This window comes from Micropterus salmoides, unplaced genomic scaffold (genome assembly GCF_014851395.1).
Source record: "Micropterus salmoides isolate LMB-PRFRI ecotype aquatic unplaced genomic scaffold, ASM1485139v1 Ms_hic_scaffold_19, whole genome shotgun sequence".
In the NCBI taxonomy this organism is placed as follows: Eukaryota; Metazoa; Chordata; class Actinopteri; order Centrarchiformes; family Centrarchidae; genus Micropterus; species Micropterus salmoides.
This window is the reverse complement of record NW_024041039.1, coordinates 8,535,106-8,559,030: the sequence shown is the minus strand read 5'-3', so window position 1 is coordinate 8,559,030 and position 23,925 is coordinate 8,535,106. Positions and strand designations below refer to the sequence as shown.

General features: G+C 40.9%; 1 protein-coding gene across 1 annotated transcript; it reads left to right on the top strand.

The window, feature by feature from the left end:
- Positions 1 to 448: 448 nt before the first annotated feature.
- On the top strand, positions 449 to 23,848 carry trip11 (thyroid hormone receptor interactor 11). The gene is made up of 21 exons (XM_038728702.1): positions 449 to 1,039; positions 3,895 to 3,971; positions 5,452 to 5,562; positions 7,069 to 7,371; positions 8,280 to 8,348; positions 8,916 to 9,075; positions 9,227 to 9,550; positions 9,824 to 9,864; positions 9,979 to 10,077; positions 10,467 to 10,670; positions 11,122 to 14,166; positions 14,456 to 14,596; positions 15,269 to 15,462; positions 16,505 to 16,668; positions 16,863 to 16,966; positions 17,120 to 17,219; positions 18,490 to 18,571; positions 18,961 to 19,075; positions 21,025 to 21,147; positions 22,068 to 22,212; positions 22,333 to 23,848. Exons 1-21 carry the CDS (start codon positions 901 to 903, stop codon positions 22,539 to 22,541), a joined length of 5,949 nt encoding a protein of 1,982 aa, XP_038584630.1. The 5' UTR covers positions 449 to 900; the 3' UTR covers positions 22,542 to 23,848.
- The last annotated feature ends 77 nt before the right edge of the window (positions 23,849 to 23,925 follow it).

The following is a 23,925-nucleotide window of genomic DNA, read 5'->3' as shown; positions in this document are numbered from 1 at the left end:
ACTGTTGACTAGGTTTATTTTCATTAAATAAACATATGTTAACTGTTTACCATGGTGTGTCTCCCTTTTGTTGTGGCCTTAAGCCTTAATTAATAATTTTTTATACCTATTAAAATGCATGTACATACTACATACCATTTTATACAGTTCTAAACTTTTTCCCCCTAAAACTTAATCAAGTTTTGTGTGTGTGTACATTACATACATACATACATACATATTATTATAATTATTATTACTTTCCACAAAATACAGAGTTGGCATCTCGTTTAAAATTGTATCTTAAGAATTATTTAGAGGGCTGTATACAGTATAATCTTAAATATATATACACACACTAATAATGTGGACACAGTGGCTGACTCATTTGAAGTCCTCTTGGTTCTTGAACGCACCTTGAATTTTGTTGGTCCTCCAGTATCCCACAATGCACCGCCGCAGTTCTCCGTGTCCACGTCAAACCTGACAGCAGCCATCGCCGCAGCCGACCTGATAATGGCTGCAGTTGAGGTGGCACTTTCTGGGCGTTCTGTTGTTTAGAGGGGCTAAAAACTGCTGAAAATACCGCTTACGCTCGACGTACGGCCGTAATCTGACACATTAGCAGTGTGTCTTCGATGTAACGTCGCTTAGCTCGCTTGTCGTGACAAATTCCTTCAGGCAAACGGTCAGCTGTTATTAGCCGGGGTTCGAGCTAAGTGAGCGTCGTTCAGCCTGAAAAGTGACTTTATCTCGGAAGATTAAAGTGGGATTTGAAGCTAACTCTGCAGTTTAGAGTTTACAGCAGAGCTTTATGACACGAGTTTGCTTCATCACCTCTGGAGTCACAGCTAGGCTACCCCGCTCCTAGCCCCTCTTCGGCCCTGCTTTGTTTTTGTTTGGTTTGCAGCCCTCCTGAGGATGTCATCGTGGCTGGGTGGACTCGGCTCCGGCCTCGGCCAGTCTCTGGGCCAGGTCAGCGGGAGCCTGTCCTCCTTCACCGGACAGATAACAGACTTTACAAAGGACATGTTACTGGAAGGCGTGGAAGAAGTAGGAGGTACGTAACTGTGTTGTTGAATCTCTTTGTTATCCACAACATCAGACTCAAGTTTCTGAATTACACGTCTTTTGCATACTGTTTTTGAAAACATATATTTGCTTCCAGTGTACCACCCTTAAACAAAACACCTACTAAGGGTGCCTTTGGGGTATCAGGTCTTTATGAACACTGTAAGATACCCAGCTGTCATAAGTGGAAGCAAATGTCATCTTAGGATAGAGAAAAAGCAAACCCATTACACTGAGCAGCTAAAGTCTGTTTAACAGAGGAACTGCCATTCACTCAAAAAATAGCTTATAGCACTGTCACTTAAAGTAAGAAAAACATCTACAATCTGGGAGGCCCTTAAAATATCTACTTAACATATTTACCAGTTACAACTAGCTAAAACTAATTCAATAAGAAAACTTAACAATTATAACAACCCTGCAGTAGATTCGACCTTCGTGAAGGTTATTATGTTCAGTTTGTTTCAGAGAGGTGTTGATTTAATGAAACGGTTATACTAAGGGATGTTGTCGGTCCCATTTACATCAGTGAGAACAGAATAATATTAGAAACACCTCTCAGTATAATATAACTCAATGCAATTCAACATCTCCACAAAGTACATGCTTCAAAATGGCCATAAAGTTGAATCAACACCTCTAGAACTGAACATTATAACTGAGTGTATGCACACAGGGGTTTTAATGCTACGGGTGCCTTCAGTGTCCATTGTTAATAAGGTCAAGGTAATTGCTATGGGTAATGCTAAAACATGAATTGTCAAAGACGTATGACTGACCGTGCCCATGACCCAGTATAAGAAAAATGTGATATTAGTAGTAAGCAACAGACTGAAAGGGGCAGCTGTGGCTCAGGAGAGCGGGTTGGCCGTTAATTGGAAGGTCAGCGGTTCAATCCCCGCTCCCCCAGGCTGCATGTCGAAGTGTCCTTGGGCAAGATACTGAACCCCGAATTGCCCCTAGCAGATGTTCCGCCAGTGTATGAATGTGTGTGAATGTTAGTTTCTGTTTGAGCACTTCGGCTCAGTGTATGAATGTGTGTCAATGCAGATGTGTAGTAGTGTAAAAGCACTTTGAGTGGTCGAAAAGACTAGAAGGGCGCTATACAAATACAGAGCATTTACATTTACTCAATTAAAGGAGAAAACTACCTTTATGTGACTGATAAACTGAATTGATTACTGTACTGCTTTGTCTGACGTGTCAAAGATGTTCCTATTATATATGTAAACATTACGACAGGAGAACTCCCTTTTCTGTTACTGCCGTGCTGACACTGAATGAGTGAAACAAGAATATTTGTTTGAGTTTTGCACTGAATTACCGCAGCACTTTTTTTCTTTCTGTTCTTTCTAGCAATTGAAGGCTTGAGACTGCCAGGGTGACTAAATACAGTGTACAGTTAAATTTCCTGCCTTCGTATTTGTTTCCTTACCAGCACTGCACTGCGTTTTTGTATCAGTCTTTAATGCACGGTACATATGTGTAGATAGGAAAGCTAGATATTTGCAGTTAGTTCCACTTCAATTTTTAAACACAGGGGAGAGTACAGCTAAAATGTCACATCTCTTTCTTCCAAGTCTGTTACACCTCAACAGTCTAGCTTTTTCCTGTCAGGATCACTTTATAGCACCAGGGAATGAACTTTGAAAACAGATTGAAAGCCTCTTACTTGGATCAGCAGTTTTAAAGGTTCTTTTTAAGGATGCACAAAAACACTAGCTGCTTTAATTTTAAGTGATGTTGGTGTCCTTGCTCCCGCTCTATTTGTTTTTTCTGTTTCATGTTAACCGAATGCGTGCACAGCTACCTGGGGCGTAGGTTAATTATGTGTTTCTTTTAAATATAACCCACACACTGGTTGAACTTAATATGTCAAAAATATTTATCCCCATCAGATGTCTTTGTTTTTTGACTGGTTGAAGAGTTTTTTTTCATACCTGCATGTACAAGAATACAAGTTAATTAATTGCAACATTTCATTTGGAACTTAAAATTCAAAATAAAATTTAATGGGGTGTAAAATCTCTAGCAAACATTCTCAGTCGATGTAGTCACTCATTCCTCATTCATTGTCTGTGGAGCTGCTGACATCTCCTGATGGTTACACAGATTACAGGCTTCACTGCTTTGTTTCTTTTTTTTGCTCATGATCAAATCAAAAAAGCAAATTTGATGCTTGATTCTGAATTCAATAGTACAATAATTATGGAGCTTCTATCAAAAGTGCTCCATCATTTTTGGCACAGTTGGCCAAAAACTCCTTGCCTGTTTGCTTCGCTTTGAAGCAAACAGACAAGGAGTGATAAAGCATTGACACAAAGAGAACTTTGGCCACAGATCTCCAACTCATTCTTATCACTGGAGTAGGGAGCACTGGGCCAGCTGTGAAGCATTCTGCATGCCAGGCCTTAAATCCAACATTTTTAAAAAGAGAGGATCTTAAGTGGAACCAGCTTTGCCTCTAGGCTTCAGTTTAGTTCATGTAGTAATGAATGTTATGTGTTGGCTGAGCTTCGTCCAGCTGTTAGCTCATAAGATCTCTAGATATGCTCAGCCATGCAAGTTTGTTTGTCATGTGAACCGGGTTAGGCAGATCCGTGTGTGTCTGTGAGAGAGCGTGTGACCAAGATGGAGGAAAAAAAGTTACCAGTTTGAATGGTACATGAACCTTCATTCTGACTCTCACTTTCAAGTTACCAGAAAACTGAATAAAAATCATCCTGTTATATTTCTCTTACTGTGTACACAAAAAAGAATATTTAGCTACTCTTGTTAACAATATGATAAAGCTACTCACTGTCTGCCTGGTTGTGGTATGTTCAATGCTCCCCGTATCTGCAGATGCTGCCACAGAACTGCAGGTGTCCAATTCCAGGTTGGCTGAAGTTGAGGCTGCATTTGCAACCCAGAAATCTGAGGTGAGATTCTTTGTTCACTTACTCACAGTCAAGTGATAAAAATGATAATGACATTGACTTGTCATGGCAGAAAAAGCACAACACAAATGGAATGCAGCCATTTTCCTGTGTGTTTAAGCCCCAGCCTCACATTTGTATGGTCTAGATCACTAGTGATTCCTGTGTGGCTCAATGGTGGTCGTAATGTCAGTGTTGGGAAGCCCTAGAAACTGTCAGGGCTCACTCATCCTAAACATACTTGTGTTACGTCCTCACGTGGCTCAAGCCCAGAGGTGGAGAGGAGGACAAATATAAATGAAAACCGGGTCTAAAGAAACAGGAAACCGATTATGTGCAAAAAAATAGATATTTATTAACAAACATATCTTAGAGGAACAGAAGAGACACAGACAAAGAACTAGACTACTTAACAAAAGGTGGTGATATAGCTTTTAACCAAAACACAAAACTAGCAACTTAAATTAAAACACATTTAACACCCTCCCTCTTCCAAGGGAGTATGCGAGCACACAGCTCCACTCCTGCTGCACCCAAGCACACAGCTCCACATGCAGCTCCACTCCTGCTGCACCCAAGCACCGCCATCTGACCCCCACAGGACCAGCCTCACACGCTGGCCTCTCAAGACCAGCCCCATAGTCCACTTGCTGCAGTCTCCTTGCTCTCTTATTCTCCAGGTACTGATTGGGGGATCAGGTGCAGCTGCTGCCCATTACTAATTGCAGCTGCAAGGCTGGAGGGGGAAGGGCAGTACCTGGAGAACTACAGGAGAAAGACGCACGGCTCTAGGGACGTAACACTTGCATTTACAACAAAGTGAGGGGCCGCAAAGAAAGACTTCCTTTGCATAATGCATGTAATATCCGTGTATAAAATCCTGTTGTTTAGTGAGCAAGGAGATCACTACAAAGATGTTTTGTCATCAATATAAGACCAAAGCCAACAATAAATTTCAATCACAAGTATTGTCATTATCCATATACTCATGTATCTTATTCCTCTGTGCCATAGAGCTCCATTGTTATCCAAAAACTATAAAAAACGCATCAATGAGCCTCATTGTTGCACTGAGTGACATGTTCCTACATTACCATGAGCACACACCATGTAGTCAATCCCACCGTGTTGCTGTAAATACTCACTAGAGCACCAATTCAACCAACCTTTGGGACCAAAGTAGTCCCCAACAAATGTACTGTATACTGCTTTTTGAGTAACATTTGCTGAAAGCCGCAGTGCCCAGCCGTTTTTGGTCAGAAAATTTTAAGAGAAGGACTAACACATTCACAATTTGTTAATACGAAAAATAGCCTTAATCTTTATGTGCCGTATATGTGAAGATCACTGTATTAATGAGCATCCACACTGATGAAGTGTCCTTTAGCATCTCTATAAGCTCCAGGGGGCTGCTCTGCACTTGACCATCTTGCATATTTCCTTGTTATTGATGACTCCTCTCTTCTCTCTCTCTTTGTTACAGTATGACAGATTAAGGAAGCTGTATGCAGAGCTGGAGGAGAAGCTGGAGGCATCAGAGATCCAGATTAAGGGACAGTCTGCAGAGTACAGAACCCTTCTGCAACAGAAAGATGTATGTACAATTTCATTTATATTTTTAAAACAGTTAGGTGATTCTTCTTTTGGAAATATATCCCCTAGGATTGAAAAAGTAAAAACTCTACCGCAGTGATACTCATTTTACAGCCCAGGCTAAATCAGATCCATACATTTTTTGTACAGTAATTTAGGACATGTGATCCATTGTATCTTTAAATTGTGTTTTTAAATGAGGGCATACACCTTCATATGGTATAAACCTGGCCGGGGTGATAGTTTTAACCTTTTAGTATTAAAGTTTCCTCGGTAAATATGTGTCTTAGGTAAACATATACGGATTATTTAGGCTTTAGGCTGCCAATATTAAAAATGAAATACTTGAAATGACATGTAAAATTGAAAAAGATGGCAAATTAAATTTATGTTAGATTATAGGTTCAGAGTTTAAGTTTTAGTAGCATCTCGTGGTGAGTGTTGCGTTTTGCAATCAGCGGCTCGGATGGTCCCATTTCCCAAGTTGTGCAGTCGTTCTTCCGACTTCAGTGTGTGTTACTGTGCTGTTAAGTCTGAATGTGGAATCAACATGGACCCTACTACCAAGATTTGTCGGATTAGTAATACCAAAGCATATAAACAACATGCAGACATCTCATTTACTCTACATGGACAGCAAACTTACCGTTTTAACCTTATTACAAATTACATGTTTGTAAAATATGAATATTCAATACGTGATTTTGCAGGATTCAAAGTTCTGTACACTTCTTTATGTCACTTGTACACTTTTATTTCTCTTTTTGCAATAAAGTTTTAAGGAAGAAAAAAAATTATTCTGATTATTCCGACAACACATGAATGCATCGCTCTCCGCTCCCTTCCAAGCAAGGTGGATAAGCTACAATGGCCGACACACTCTGTTGGCTCTTGTACTAAATAACACGTGTGGGCTTCTATTTGTCCAAATTTCTCTTTTTTTCTTACTTTTTAATAAACCAGTCACTACTACTACTAACGTTACTTGTTCTTCTCGTTCTTCTTCTTCTTCGTACATATTCAACGTAGTGACGAAACGCGCTCTGTAGAGCCATTTGTCCATTTCGGCTACTGTAGCAACATGGCGACGTCTATGTAGATAGAAATGGCTCATTCTAAGGTAATAAAAACATAATGGTTCATTTTGCAAGGTCTTTATACACCATTGAAAACATAGTTATGGATATTATATTGCATTTCTGTCAATAGATCCTCCTAAATATTACACACTGGACCTTTAAATCCATCCGTCCATCTCCAGCAGTGTTAGAAGCACATTCGATCTAACTTAAAATTGTTTCAAATCCAGATGTAAAACCTACAAGAATGGAACTTATCTTGAACATCAACAACAAACAGCATGCTAGGAAATGATTAGATAAGATGTTTCTTTATTGATCCCCTGTTGGAAATTCAAATTTGCACAGCAACGCGGGGAATGTAAAAAGAAAGTATATGGATGTGGCTTGGCATAAAAGAGTGCTAATGTTTGTTTGTGCCTTCCCAGGTGGAGATCAGTCACCTGAAAGCTCGGCAGAGCGGCCTTCAGGAAGAAGTCCAGAAGCTGCAGCTGTCGGCTCAGTCTGCTTCCGTTGGTCCCGCGTTACTGCCTGTCACCACTACTTCCTCGACCACTACCTCCTCATCTGCTTCCTCTTACCTGTCACGGCCCTCAGGGACCCACCAGGGCTTCCACGATGACGAAATGGACTTCAGCGATGTCATCTGGTCGCAGCAGGAGATCAACCGGCTGTCGACAGAAGTCATGCGTCTGGAGGCAGAGGTGGCACACTGGAGGCGAATGTCTCAGGTAATGATAATAAGAATCTGACGATCTCGCGGGACAGATGGTTTCTGGTACAGGGAGTTGAACCTGGGTCATTCAGTTTAAGTAACAGTTAGACATTTTAGTAAATACACTTTCTGTTCTCTCTGTTAAATCAGAAGATTGATTCTTGTATGAGTCTGTTCAGATGGTTAGCTTGGCACAAAGACTCAGCTAGCCTGTTTCTGTTGAAAGGTAACAAAGTCTGCCTACTAGCACCTCTAAAGCTGACATCAATTTGTGGTTTTGTAGATGTTACATGTGGGTCAAGTGAGAGCCTGTATGCCCCCTTTTACACTACTTTTTTACACTGTGGTTTTTATAAGCATTTGTTCAGATAAAACAAACAAGATGTCATGTTTAATCTTTGCTAATTACTAAGCTTAAAGGTCTTTGGACAGAGTCTGGCTAGCTGTTTCCCCGTGTTCAGTCTTTATTCTTAGCTAAATTTAAAAACGTACAGATATGAGAATCAGTCAACATCATCCAACTCTCAGCAAGAAAGCAAATCATTTCCCAAAATGATAAACTATTCCTGAGCTAATGTATTGCCTCTGTAATAGCTAGGTCACATTTACGCCCTGAAAGCATGCGCATACTTTCATACAAATGAATGCTTTGGTTTTATTTTAGCAGTTTTTGGTACCACATGCATGAGACCCGCTACGTAGCCAATCACAAAAAAACAAGACACATTTAATGTAGTTCACTTTGCTTTGTTTTAATTTGAATTGTTTGGATTTGTTTAACCTTCAGATGGCACACCAAGCAAGTTAAAAACAATTGCTAAGAAACACTAACACAGAGCTGTACAGATTTCATATCAAAAACTAAATTAAACTTTACTCTATTTGTGTCACTGAGCAGATCCCATACTTATTTTTTTATTACAGGCATCAACAGCGGCTGGAGCTGGTAACGGCGACCAGGGTGAGATTCTAAAACTTCAAAGAACTATCAAGGTACATTTTTCATTGTTGCCATAATAAATCTAAATCTTTAAGCTGTTATTATCAAAATGATATGTAATGTATTAAATGATAGTGTGAATGGGGTTGCTCTTATTACCCAACTTCTTAGATCTTCTTAGATCTATGGAGCTTTATAGCATATTTCAGCTCATTGTTTTGTTTCCATCTTTACTGTTTCTCTTACCCTTCTCACAAGTTTTATTTCTTGTTCGGAAGGAACTTTGATGAACTATCTGTCCTGCACCATATGACAGACATTTAGCAGCTAAAGGGCCTGATATTTCCATCAGGGGTTGATAGAAACCAAAACAGAGCTAATGTTCAACATTAATGTCAGAAACACTAATGCCAGAAACACAACTCCAACTGCTTGACGTGTAAATAGTAACTGTCTGCAAAGGAGAATATGTCAGGGGTTTTGTTTACAGTTTGTTTTTGCTGCCTCTATGTGGCCAAAATTTCAATAAATACTAGTTTAAATACTTTAGGGACAGGGACTTTCACAGACCATAGTGACTCTGAGGCTCTAACCTGGATGTTATCGCTGCTTTGGAACAGGAACTGCGAGAGGAGATGAGCCGTGAGGTGGATGAACACCAGCATGAACTGGCTGCTCTGCAGGACGCCCAGCGGCAAAAGATGGCCGACATCACACGGCGACATAGAGAGGATTTAGCAGAGTACGAGGAGAGGATAGAGGAGCTGGAGGAACAGATTGGTTAGCTTAACTTTGGTATTTGTTATTGTAACTAGAAATCAAAACAGAAATATCATGATGTTTTATTCCTATAAAGGTCAGCTTTACTATAAGTGTAACAAATCCCTTCCAGTCAGCGTTTCTACTCCCTTTTCCAAATCCTTCTCTCCAGGTGGTCAAGCCACTTCCCATTCAGATGCCTCCAGACTGCCTGAACTCCAGAAAACCATAAGCTCCCTGCAGGAAGCAGTAGATCAGCGGGAGAAGCAGCTGGCCGAGCTGTCTGCTAAGCTGGAGGAGGCACAGAGGATACAGGCCAGCCTGCAGCTGGAGAAAGATGACGCCCAGGAAGAAAACGCTGGGCTGCTGCAGAACTACACACGGCTGCAGGCCTCAGTCACCGAGCTTCAGACACGAGTACAAGAGCAGGAGGGGAAGGCTTTGCAAAAAGCCCAGCTAGACCACGAGATCCAAATGCTGAGACAAAACCTTGAAGGTATACTGCCATTATGTTGGTTCATGTTTAATATAGCTACTGAATACTGCTGTTTCTCATCTGCATAATTAAAGCTTGTTAGTGCTGAAAGAAATTATTCACTTTGTTAAAGCTGAATGTATTTTCTTTTTTAATGTGATACTTTTTTATTGTAGTAACCTTAACCCAATGGTGCATAGACACAGAATATTGTAAGGAACTCAATACTATAAAGAATATGTTGTTTTCTTTCATAATTGACCTGCATAATAACAAAAAAAAACTGTTTTTCAGGTGCAGAAAAAGAAATAGAGAGACTTAAAAGCCTGGCTGAGGTAAGTGTCTAGATAAGTCTTTAACCATACATCATGTTAAATATTTACAATGTATGTAGTGGTAGGTTTTCATGAATTAACCTCCAAGTTTAATGACTTCTCCAACTTTTTTAGGCTGAACCAAAGGAAGAAGTTGAGCATGCAGACATCTTAGAACTGAACACCATTATTGGGACATTGAGACTAGAAAAGGAAGTTCTAGAAGAAGAAAAGGTTTGCAAAAACATTAAGATTATTATTATTAACACAGGGATCTGTAATAGCTTTATTGATACAATTATTGTATGTGTCTGTGTGTACTTATTTAGACTTATTTAAATCTTTCACTTGTGACATACACGGCAGCAATATAGAACATGCTAAAACAGCACAAGCTTCTTTGTCCATATACTTTTTTTTTAAGTACACTTACAAGTTATTTGTAAGACAGACAAAGTCAAGACTCGGATGGAAAAACCTTGAGAGTGCAACTTACTAGTTCCTGATGTAATGTGTTAATAATGGGATATAAAAGATACACAGTGTAGATAACTGTGGTCTATTGCATTATATTTAAAAATCCTGAAGTGTAATTCCTTATTTTTGTGGTTTTCTTTTCACAGCTTAATCTGCAAGAAAGACTAAAAATGACAGAGGAACAATTAGTTAGGAATAAGGAAGATGAGTCTGGTGAATCCGAGTCACTGGAGGAACTGAAGGAAGAGCTGGAGAGGAGAGAAAAGGCTCTGAGAAACACTGAGGAGGAACGGGACACCCTGATTTCTGAGCTGGAGGAACTAGACCGGCAAAACCAAGAAGCAACACAGGTTTGACTGTCCATGGTGGCCTGCTTTTCTTCTTCTTCTTCTTCTTCTTCTTCTTCTAATGTTAAATAATATAGTTATAATATAGTTTTTAGTTCTCTAGGAGCTTTTATTTTACTGGTTGTCTTTGATTATCTTCACAATCACTATAAATCTAATTTATTCTATTATTATTTTAATTATTATTTAATGTTTGTCAGGTTCAGATTCATGTCTAAGGACTCAGCAAAAATCCTGCCATGTTCATTTGACAACAAATGTCAGTGATTTGACCTTACTTGCTTGCATGCTGAGTTCCTATAGTTTTAAGACACTTTAAAGGTGTCAAACAAAAACATGGGAAAATAACCCAGTTCAGGAGGAAATATATAGAAACCCATCACAAAAAAAACAATATTTGGAATTTGAACAGTTTATTGACGTTTACTTTGGGTTTTATTTCCTCTGTTTCTAGCATATGATCTCAGTGAAAGACCAGCTCTCTGGCCAGCTGAAGCAGGCTGAGGCAGAACTGACAAGACTGACTGCAGAACTCAACACAACCAAAGACCAGAAGAGGACACTGGGGCAAGAGCTGGAGATCCAAAAAGAGAAAATAAGCCAGAGCGCTTTCACCCTCAACGACCTGCATATGACAAAACAGCAGTTGGAAGGGACGGTGAAGGAGCTGAAAGACAAGCTGGGACATGCACAGGAGCAGAGCAGGGAGACACGTAGAGAAATCACTGAGCTGAAGAAGACTTTGCAGGAGAGAGAGGACCAACTGTCTGTTGCCAAAGCAGAGCTAGATCAGGCAGGGGATAGAGGATCTGATGCAGAGGGAACTAAAGAGAAGCTAGCGGGGAAGGAGAGAGAGTTGTCAGACCTCAGAAGAGAAATGGATGAGATGAGGAGCTCTCAGGAGAAGGCGATGTCTGAGGACTATGAGCTGAAGATGGAGAACAGAAAGTTGAAGGCAGAGAGTGAGCAGGCTCTAGGGAAAGTTGAGGAACTAACTAAGCAGATGAAGGAAAGCCAGGCAGCTCTGAACAGGACGGTACGCGAAAAGGACACTCGTATCGAAGCTCTGAAGCTGGAGAAAAGTCAACTAGAGGGTGAATTGAGGCAGGCTGAGAGCACACTAACAGAACAGGCAAAACAGTACCAGCAGACCATCGAGGAGTTGACTCGAGCCCGGTCCATGGATGCCTCCGCTTTACAGAGGGAGCATGAGCGAGCCATCAGACTCAACCAGGAGAAAGACATGGAGATGTCTCAGTTGAAGAGGGACATGGAGCAGTTGGCGTCTGACCACAGAGACACCAATGAGATGCTTTCAATCACAGTTGCAGGGCAGAAGCAGCTGACAGATTTGCTACACGAGAAGGACGTCTTCATGGATACTTTAAAACAAAATGCTTCCGATTTGCAGACGGAGATGGAGAACAGTATTTCAGTCGCAACAAAGGAAGTGGAAGCTCTCAGACAGGCATTAGAGGAGAAGGATAAACAATTGGGCGGTATGAAGGAGGAGAACAGTCATTTGAAAGAAGAGATTGACCGACTCAGGGATCAGCAGAGCAGACCTCAATCTCTGGCTGAGCCCAGGACCTTAGACATTATCACAGAGCTGGAGACAGAGATCACCCAGCTCAAGTCCTCCAGGAATGGTCTGGAAGAGGAGGTCCTGACTCTGAGGAGAACCATGGAAGAGCAGCAGGCCTCTCTCCTTCTGTCGCAGCAGTCCCTCCAGGCTCAGCAGAGTGAGCTTGAGCAGGCTCATGTTCGCCATCAGCAGACCACACTTAACTATGACAGGCTCATCCATGCCAGAGATGAAGACATATCTCGCCTCCAGCAGACGGTAGAGCAGCTCAGTGAGAGTCGAGGTCGTGCTGATTCCCCCCCTGTGCAGGGAGAGGTCATCCTGCAGGAGGAGAAGACCCAGACTTTAAATCAGGAGAACGGCAACGAGAAACACGACCTGTCTAAGGTAGAAATAGAAAAACTGGTGAGAGGCATCAAGGAAAAAGAGACAGAGATCATCCAACTGAACGAGAAGAACCTCTCACTGACCAGACAGCTGGATCAGCTGGTGGTGTCTCGTGATGAAGTGGGCAAACTGTCCCAGATGATCCTGCAGAAGGATCTGGAGATCCAGGCACTTCATGCCAGAGTGTCCATGGGCGTAGGCGGTGGACACAGCCAGGATGTCATGTTTCTACAGCAGCAGTTGCAGGCGTACGCTGTGGAGAGAGAGCAAGTGCTAGCCGTGCTTAACGAGAAGACAAGAGAGAACAGCCAGCTCCGCTCCGACTATCACCGTCTCATGGATATCATGGCCGGGAAGGAGGCGGCCCTGTTGAAGCTTCAGCAGGAGAACCAACGCCTCTCCAACATGAGCGATCCCTCAGGAAGCCAAGAGATGTTCAAGGAGACCATCCAGAACCTGTCCCGCATTATTAGGGAAAAGGACATAGAGATTGATGCGTTGACCCAGAAGTGCCAAACCCTGGTGGCCGTCCTGCAGTCCTCAGAAGCGGAGTCCAGTGCTGGCTCCGGCGGTGTCAGCAGCAACCAGTTTGAGGAGCTGCTGCAAGAGAGGGACACTCTGAAACAGCAGGTGAAGAAGGTGGAGGAGTGGAAGCAGCAGGTGATCACCACCGTCAAGAACATGCAGCATGAGTCGGCTCAGCTGCAGGAGGAGCTGATCAAACTACAGAGTCAGGTGACTGCTGACAGCGACTGCAGCTCCAAGCTGTCTGTGGACTACACTCGACTGATCCAGAGCTACGAGCTGAAGGAAAGGAGGCTGGGAAGTCTTAGTCAGGAACTTGCTCAGGTTCAGCAGACCATCACCCAGCTCAGCACCACCAAGGATGTCCTGCTGGGTAAACTAGATAGCGTAGCACAAACTCCTGAAGTTATAGCTGCTCAGTCTAGTGGACCTCCTCTCATAGCTGATGCTCCAACCCACCAGACATCTCCAATGGTAAACAATGAGAAACTGCAGGAAGAATGTATACGATTGCGCGCTCAGTTGGCTGAGAGGGAAAAAATGATAAGGACTATTCAGGAGAACAACCACCGGCTCTCTAACTCAGCATCTGCCTCCGAGAGTGAGCAGAGAAGTCAGGCCGAGGAGGTCCGGCTGGTCAGAGAGAGGCTGGAAGCGCTGCAGAGGTCTGTGAGGGAGAAAGACCTGCTCATCAAAACCAAAGGTGACCAGCTAAGTCAGGTCAGCGAGGCGCTACGTAACCGTGAGAATGACAACGAGGTGCTGAAGCAGGCAGTGACCAACCTGAAAGAGCGGGCTCTTATTCTGGAAATGGATAGCAAGAAGCTGAAGGAGGAGAACGAGCTGGTAGCTGCACGCTCTCGAGAGAAGGAGTCGGAGTTCAGAGCTCTGCAGGAAACAAACATGCAGGTTTCCCTTCTGCTGAGAGAGAAGGAGTTTGAACTGAGTGCAGTGAGTGAGAAGGCTGCAACTATGGAGAAGATGCTAAAGGACAAAGATCAGGTCAGTTGGCACGTAAGACTTAGGAGTTATTCTTTTTGCTTTTCCTGAATTTTATTGTATTATTACTATGAGAATAATTTTTTTTATACTTTCAGTAGAGAGAGGATTTTTCTCTTGGAATTTGTTTTGTAATGAACCACTTTTATACTTGTATAGCTTAATGCAAGATGCCAAAAATACTACCCTGACTGGCCCCAAAATGTATCCATCAAAGGTCTTTTCAATCTGGAAACGGTGATTTTCTTTTGTCCTTTATTCTTAAAATAACAACATTTTATATTATATTCAGGGTAAGTCTGGTGAGTTGAATCAACTCCTGAATGAAATGAAGTCAATGCAGGACAAAGCTGTGGCGTTCCAGCAGGAGAGGGATCAGGTGATGATGGCACTCAAGCAAAAACAAATGGAGACCACTGCAGTACAAACTGAGGTAGGACGACCGATAGTATTTGCTCACTACCCTTTAATTTCAACTAGGGCTGCAGCTAACGATGATTTTAGTACTCAAAGCTTCTACAGATTATTTAATCGATTCATCAATGCATCGTACTTTTGCTTGCTTGCGATGCAGCGTGTCTTGCTGTTGCGGAAGGCGGCACAAGTTTCGTTTTACGGTGGACAGACTGTAACATTACAGAATTGTCTTCTTTTAGTTTGAAATAATCCCATACTTTGGACACTTTCTTCTTCGTTCCTTGCTGTTTTCTCTCTCTTCCTCCACTCAAAGTGCGACAGTAATAAATGTCTGTGCAAAACAGTGCGCTATATAGTTACATGGATTAAATGAAGCATTGATGCAAATTCTTTACATTAATCGATTTAATCAGTGAATCGTTTCAGCCCTAATTTCAACTGTGTTTGCTTACTGCTGTTTGTGTGTTTGCTTACTGCTGTTTGTGTGCTTTTTTTTTTTGTTTGTTTGCAGATTTACTCTGACGTGTAAAAAAAAAAAAAAAAAAAAAAAAAAAAAAAAAATAGTGACATTCTGTAAACATGCTGTCATGAATAATACTCAAAACTTTAAACTCCATAAAATAAATGCATTAAAGAATTAAAGTTAAGGGATCAAAGTTACTAGGGTATCTACACATTTCCCTCACAGCTTCAGCATATGAGGGATAAAGAACAGCGTCTCAACTTGGAACTGGAACGATTGCGTAATCACCTCTTGGAGATTGAGGACTCGTACACGAGAGAAGCCCTTGCTGCAGAGGACAGGGAGAGCGAACTACGGAGGAGGGTGGCAATACTGGACGAGAAACTTGCCACGTCGTCAAGCGCTGTGGAGAATGCCAGGTTAGCATAAGCTAAAACTGCAGCGTACGTGTGAGGGTGACATGCAGCATCACGACAAGTAAAAATAAAATTATGAGGAATATCAAGGTACATTTACACCATGGTTTAAATATTTTACAGGATTTTTATGCCACATTACTTTAGAATAGGTGTCATGGTGGATCAGTGGCAAACAAAAAACATGTTCAAATGCCCTAAACTTAGTTATACAAAAAGCTGTATTTCAGCTGTACTAGGCTATCCTAGCAAGTGTAGTATATAAAATGCACTTGTCTTATCACTAAATAACCCCACTGAGTTCATAACAGTCCTGAGACCTGCTAGGATTACAAAATTACTCCCATACAAAATTATTGTGTGACCACTGGTGGGAAATTAACTCTGCACAATTGGTATGTCAAGTGATTGAGAGATACCTTTTGCTTTAGTTTCCTTGGTTTTGACCTTAGCTCAACCGTGTAACATAGTGAGTGGACTTAATATCATTAAAATATAAATCAGATGTCTGATAGAATGAGTTGGCATGAGGGATTTTGTACTACATTGGTTTAGTTCATACCTGTACACTAAGGCTTACTTTGTTTACTTTGTGGAGGTAGAATCTACCTCCTCTGGTGCCCCACCCGCATGTGGGGTCCCTTAATCTGCTGGGGCATATCACAAAATTGAATTCCACTGTACAGATAACATGCAGATGTATGCCTTGAAATAGACTGGTGATACAGGTGAACGATTTTGAGGATGAGATCCTTGCGTTCCATCGGCTGCCCATTAATTTTAAAAGGGATTTTAAGATTGCTTACATTTAAGATTATTTAACCTCCACTGCAGCTGATCACTGCTTGACGTCCTCTGGTGGAGCCCTACCAGCAGTTTGCAAATATCGAATAATAATATTAAATTAAACTACATTTTTTTGTATCTGCTGTACTCGGGCCTTACAAGAGAGATTTTGATCTCAATCAGATTACCTGATTAAATAAAAGTTATATAAATAGTTAAAGTTATTCCTCCTTTTTCTCTGCTTACTGGCCCTCTCCAGCCAGCAGGCCAGCATGCAGGTAGAGTCTTTGCAGGAGCAGCTGAATGGAGTGGTGAAGCAGAGAGACGATGCACTCATCCGTCTCAGAACCTCCCAGGAGCAGGTCAACCAGTATGCAGTGTCGCTCTCTAACCTGCAGATGGTGCTAGAGCAGTTTCAACAAGGCAAGTCAGCCACTTCAACTTCATTTCTCCTCACATGTTCAGTGCACACATGAAGACTGGTCGTTGTGGTATCTGATATTTAGTAGAATTTTGCAGAACATTTTTTCTAAAATCAGAAATCCTGTAGGCTGTGGCATGGCAGTTTGTGACACATTACCTGCAATAATACTATTATTGTCTCTTCTCCTATATAGATGAGAAAACCATGTACGCAACAGAGCTCGAGAGGCACAAGAAGGAGAAGGAGGAGTGGAGAAGAAAAGCTCAGAGGCTGGAAGACCAAGCATCTGCCCTTCAGGTAAACCACCATCAATAACTGATCACATAAACCATTCACTTAATATACTTAATTTTACACATGTGACATCTAATGGCTACTTATTTCTTGATGACAGCTGAAGCTGCAGTTATATGAAGGCCATATTAACTTGTGGCGTTATCTCTCTGTCAGATTAACCTTGATGAAGCCAACGCTGCTCTGGATTCAGCGTCTCGCCTCACCGATCAGCTCGATCAAAAGGAGGAGCAGATAGAAGAGCTGAAAAAACAAGGTGAGCTGCAGCTGAGTGTTTTCATCTGCCAACTTCTACACATGTCCTCTGAGGGGTTTTAAAATCTGAATACGGGAATGATTAATATCAGGCAAAATGTCTGCCTCCCATTTTTACAGCAAAGTAAAGAAATCGTCATGAGGTTGCAATAAAACAAATGTTTTACGCTCGCTTGGTTTAAAGAGCTGCACTACTCATCAATGTTTATTATCTCCGCCAGACATAAATCTGACTGTGTGTTTGTGTCTGTCCACAGCTAATCTCACATACTACTGGACCCATCAGTCTAATATTTTTTGTGCACATTTAAGACTGTATGCTCAAGGACCTCGCAGGGTTGCAGTGATTCACAATTTTTGAGAAACCTATTTTATTGATTGAGCCTCTCTTACATCTTAGACCCTCTGTTTTCGCCACTTTACGATATGCGTTGAGACATAGCAAACGGCATTTCCAGCAATCAAAAGGCTAGGCTAAAAACAAGGCTTACCTCCTCTGGACACATTTTGGCATTTGTTATGGCTCAAAAATGGACATCCATGTACAAGTTTGGTCTCATCTTGAACTGGAGCATATACAGATGAATTCCATACCCAATATGTTGTTGGAATGCATCTGCATCCTTCCCAGACAGCCTTTGAAAAACAACTTCTTAGAGGCTCATATTTTTATTTTAGTGTGCAGATATCCTGAGTATGAATAACACAGCCCAAACAGACAAGTATAACTCTGATCCTCCCCCAGGTTAGGTTCTGCTGTTATTTTTGTGTCACGCTCAGCAGATTTCACTCTTATCACTCTCAGACACAGTAAGACCATTACATCACAGCATATTCTCAGACTGTTTCTTTTTTCAGCCCTCTCTGGCTGCTCAGACACTGAATTTGTTCAGACCCATACATATGACGCTATATATTTACTTAACGAAGCAGTCACCCATGGAAAATTTACATTGGGTCTATTAATAGAGGCACAACTTGAGAACTAGCTGTGAGAATGTTCTGATCCACCGTCTCACCAATAAGAAAATAGCGTTGGTATGTCTGTGCTACATAGCTCTAGATTGCGCTTCTAATGTATAAATAAAACATCAAATTTGAGCTACAAAACTAAAATATTTTTGAGAAATACCTGATTTGCATTGTTTTGCACATCACATTTTTATTTACATTTTACACAGCGTGCCAACTTTTGTGGAAATGGTGTAAAATATTGAACATTAATACAAATGTTAAAAAAAATCTCTTCACTCTGTCTGTGTGTGTTACAGTGAATGTGAGACAGGAGATGTTGGATGAGGCTCAGAGGAAACTGATGACACTTCTGAACAGCACAGAGGGGAAGATAGACAAGTAGGTTCTGTCCTTTCTGGGTTAAAGCATACATTCTTTAATTTATCTAAATGAGATTATGATTAAGAACCCAGTATCTCCAAATTTCTGATGATTTCATTTTTTTCTGATAAAATTAAGGTTCAAGTGTATCTTATAGGTAGAGAAATGTTTCTGCCTCTTCAGCTACATAAACCATTTAAAAAAAACATTTAAATGACCACAAAAATACCTTGTCACAAAAGTGAAACCTTACAGCAATTCAAGCACTATAGTTTTCTATAAATAAAGCTTGAGTACCTCTGTTTCCCCCAAGAAACATTAAAGGTATATTTATAATTCATGTAACTGTATAAAGATTGGATTGAGTAATTGAATTATATCATGCCTTATTCATGTTCTGTTTACAGAGTCCTGATGCGTAACCTGTTCTTGGGATACTTCCACACACCTAAAACCAAGCGTGCCGATGTGCTGAGGCTCATGGGAAGTGTTCTGGGACTGAACCGAGAAGATGTTGACAAGGTGAGCGACACCTTGACTCATATTAATAAGTATTTACTTGAGCAATCACATATTCACATAATCATGTTTTTAGGCAGCAATTGGTAAGAAAAAAAAGGTTGATGCAGTCCCCACGACCCTGTACGCAGGATAAGCGGTTGACAATGGATGGATGGATGAATGGGTTGATGCAATATAATGGCGATAACAGTCCGTGAGCAATGGTTGTGGTATTGTGCCATATTGGAAATAAATGCATCACACATAACCACACTAATAAATTAATATACATAACATTAATTTAATGGTATAATTTGTACTTATTTACCAAATACATTATATGTACATACAGTATCTCACAAAAGTGAGTACACCCCTCACATTTTTGTAAATATTTGATATTGATATGATCTTTTTATGTGACAACACTGAAATGACACCGTGGACGTGGACATTTTCACTTAGGGGTGTACTAACCTTTATTGCCAGCAGTTTAGACATTAATGGCTGTGTGATGTGTTATTTTGAGGGGACAGCAAATTTACACTGTTATACAAGCTGTACACTCACTACTTTACATTGCAGCAAGTGTCATTTCTTCAGTGTTGTCACATGAAAAGTTAAAATCAAATATTTACAAAAATGTGACTTAAGTCTGACTCGAGGGAGTCTCAAATGTCCTAAGTCAACAGCTCTATTGTTAAATATTATAAAAGTATAGATTAAAAATTACTACAAATTTAACAACGTACAACAAGACTGAAGAGTCTACAGCCATGCTAGCTGAGGCTGATGGGAGTGTGATTACTTTTGCAGTTGTTTAGTCAAGTATCAGACACAATATTTGGTGATCACCAAAGTGATTACAATGCATCTTGAAGGGAACATGAATGTGTGTTTTGAAATTTCAATTGCAATAAATCCAATATTCTGTCAAAAAAAAACTAACATATCAACCTGCTGATGGCGCTAGAGGAAAAGTCAGTCAGTTAACTTAAGTCAGCAGGTTTTATCCCCTGGGCACCATGAATGAATGTACAAGATTAAATGGCAGTTCATCCAGTAGTTTTTGTTTACTTTGTACAAAACACTTTTTGTCGAGTCTAAGGGTGAATTACACTACTTACAAACTGTCAGTGTCCCAGGTCACAGTGACCCTTTTCTGGCTTTGAAAGGTTTAATTAGTTTAACAAGTCCTTGAGAGACAACCCATCAAACCTGAAACTCACTGTTCAACTCTTTTTTTAAATTTTTTTTTAACTCCAGCAGCCCCTGAAAATCCTCTCAGAGCTCAGCCCTGAAAAAGAAAGCATTTCCTTATCCCGATCTTCTGGCAGGAGTCCTGTGAGACTCCATCCAACGATTCCAAAGTATATTACCCAACACTCTTAAAGGAAAACAGATACAGGCTGTGGGGCAAATGCGATTACAACTGCTCAGAAGACTCATTTTTATTGTGTTGGAGGTCGTTCCACTTTTTTTTTTCATCACTCCCTCATCTCCTGTTAATGCTATTTAAATTTTCCACTCAACTCGTGATTACGGCAGCCAAGTGTCCCACAAAACCGGCCGACTTTTCAGAATCATCCTTAGTAGAGCAGCTAGTATCCCCCTTCTGGGGCCTTTTTCAGCCCAAATCTGTGATCCACACACGCTCTAACTATGAGGTCCATCCAGCTGAATCCTGCCAGGCAAATGACCTTGATGATTAGGGAGTATGATGATAAAGCCACAACTTTCTTCTAGGAGTGTGGGCTGTCATCAGGCTGGAATCAGAGTGCCTGTATATAAGCTTAACTAGTGAGTGGCTCCACAGAATAATTTTCCAGAAAGTAGTGGCAGGCAGAGAGGAAACTAAGGGCAATTAAAACTGAAACAATCCGACCACTTCTTCAAATACAGAGTAAAATCTACTCTACAAATATAGCCATCCTAGTATTTGTCTATACTTCCTTACTTCCCATCTGCAGATGCTGGAGGAGGACGGACGGCATGGTGTTACTGGGTGGATGTCAAGCTGGCTGGGAGGCAGAGGAGCACAAAGTGTCCCTAACACTCCCCAGAGGCCCAACAGCGACCAAGGGCTCAACTCGGTAAGAAAAACCATGTTAAGTTCTTTTAATACAGAGCCACACAGATTATATTTAATACAGTATACTAACAGAAAAGTGCACATGTAAGGGGTCTAACTCTGCTTTGTGTTGTATAACGGACAAGGCCCACACTTCTTAGGACTTTCTTTCAGCTCTTTATCACAAAGCACCAGACATCAGACACCGAAGAAACAAATAATTCAATGGGTCTCTATGCTTCCCCAGGGGAGAGTCCAGAGTGAGCATGATAAGCACCCTAACCATTACAAAAAATAATTAATGAATTCTTGTGAAAAATACAGTTCCAAAAATGCAATGGGGAAACAAATCAAAAATAAAAAACAAATGCTCTCTCTGTTTGACAACATGTTCTCAACTGTACACTTCAGCGTTGCAAGTAACACGACAGCCCTGCCACACCCATGCTCTGACAAACTTCTTTTCTAATTAGAAAATCTATGCTTTAAAAAAATATATTTGTTTTGCTCCAAAATGTAAAAATATCACTACCTAAAACTTTGAAAGAAAACAGTTTCTGTCAAAACACAGAATATTTAATTGTGTAGGGAAAGCATACACATTGTACATTACAACATATTCTACCATACATACATAAAAGTCTCCACCATGTATACTGCCTTGTATACATATATACACACGCACCATCCATCTTGCCACTGCTGAACTTAGACCCACTTTTGCACAGATACACATTTATGGCAACGGAGTAGCTGGTTAGAAACCTGCTCTTCACCTGGCACGCTTGTGCTCTGCTAAAGTGTCCTTGAGCAAGACTCTGATTCCTCAACAGGATGCTATTCTGAAGCTAGCTCTTTATTTTAGGGTATAAAGCAGAATTTTCTTGGTTAAATATCTCACTAAATCAGCACTACACACTGCCCTGTCCTTTGTTGTTGCAGTCCTTCTCAGAGATGTTTGTAAAGTTCCTGGAGGTTGAGTCGACCCCTTCACTGCCCGCACCAAAGCTTTCGGCCCATGACATGAAAGCTCTGAGCGCCCCGCCCCAGAGAAGAACCAGTAGTACTGCTTCCAGCACTGCTGCAGGTAAACAACCAACGCCTGGATGTCTTGTTTTGTGTGCTTAATCAGTCACGTCATACAGGAGGCGTTGTTCTTACTCTTAGTGATCAAACCTTATTTAAATGTAAACCTCTCTCTGCACAGGAGCTGCAGCAGTCAGCAAGCGAGCCGGCGATTCCAATCCTTTCCTGGCCCCTCGCTCTGCTGCGGTGCCCCTGCTGGCTGGCTCTGGCGGCTCAGGAGGTCACCTGCTAATGAAGCCCATCTCTGACGCCCTGCCGTCCTTCACACCTCTGCCGGTTTCAGCTGACGCCAGTGCTGGAGCTGTGCTCAAAGACTTGTTAAAGCAGTGATCAATCCCATATAGACATGAGTGTTACACTACACAGATATTTGAGCAGTTCTGCTACTTATTGCTGCTTTTTTAAATTTCCTGCAAAAATAAAGGATCAGAGAATTCATGAAGGCTTAATATTCCCTTTTTTGTGAGGGAATCTAAACTAAATTTAGTTTTTTAGAATAAGTTTAACTTGCAATTACTGTTCTATGCAACATAATCTCCCTTTACACATCAGTAAAAGTATTTCCCACTCAACATTAGGGTTAGGTGTTAACCTACAAGTTGAAAATGATCAATGTGACTCCACGTGCAAAAAGGAGGCAGGGTGAGAACATTTTCAAGTTGTGGGTCATTCAGAGTGAGAGCAGCACAGCATATTTTCATAGAAACTGTCTTTTTTATTATTAGCTCCGTCTTACATTTTTATTTTCATTCATCGCACCAATTCTGAACACAAGTGACCTTGTAAACTCACTGTGTGCAGTTCAATACGTGTGTTGACTTCATTGCCTCTGTTTGCAAGAAGAAACATCTTCAGTTTTCATACTTTAACTTGCAATGAACAACTTTTAATTTCTTGTCTTCTGAGTCTTTTTTTTTTTTCCTTTCAACAATGCAATGAATTGTTTCTGGTCCAGGACTTGCCTAAAAACTCTCTGGCAGCAGTAGCCTGTGTAGAGATTTATGTGGTTCAGTACATCTGTTAAAACCATAAAGGCATTTTTTGCTAAATCTTGTCTTTTCCAGACGGCCAGACTGTGATATGCACCAAGCGTTATAATTATGGCTGTAACTGCGAACTGTGGTTGATCAGAGGCTTGAGACTGCTGTTATGTTTAGGTACAGTACTATTATATAGTTATATATATGTAAATGGGTGGTGTTTTTCCTATTTATGGGCACTAAGGAAGTTTCGGAAAGTTAAGTGCCTGCATTTTTGCTAATTAGATAGTTGTATAATCAGGATTGTAAATGGTTAATATAAATATATATATTTACAAAATGTAAAAACTGTAAAAACATTCTAAAAGTTTTACCTTACCACAGCTGGCCAGCATGTAACTGAGCTGCTCTAAATTTTTGTATAGACATCAGTCAGCCTCTGCAGAAGGAATGTTACAGGATTTCTCCAGGTGTATTGATAAAATGTATAAACTGTAAATCCTCGCTGTAAAAGATTTTTTGTAGATGTAACAGTTTGAAACTCAGAGGTGTCAAACAGATGCTGGAATACCTTGAACTTGGATGATCCTGAACGGAGGTTAGTACCTGAGACTTAATTGGAATTTCAAATCAAATAAAGGTACTGCTGACCCTTTACCGCTGTGCATTGTCATTTTTTGTTTAACGTGCATTCATGCAAACCAGATGTGGCTACTACAGCGCAGATAGCTTGG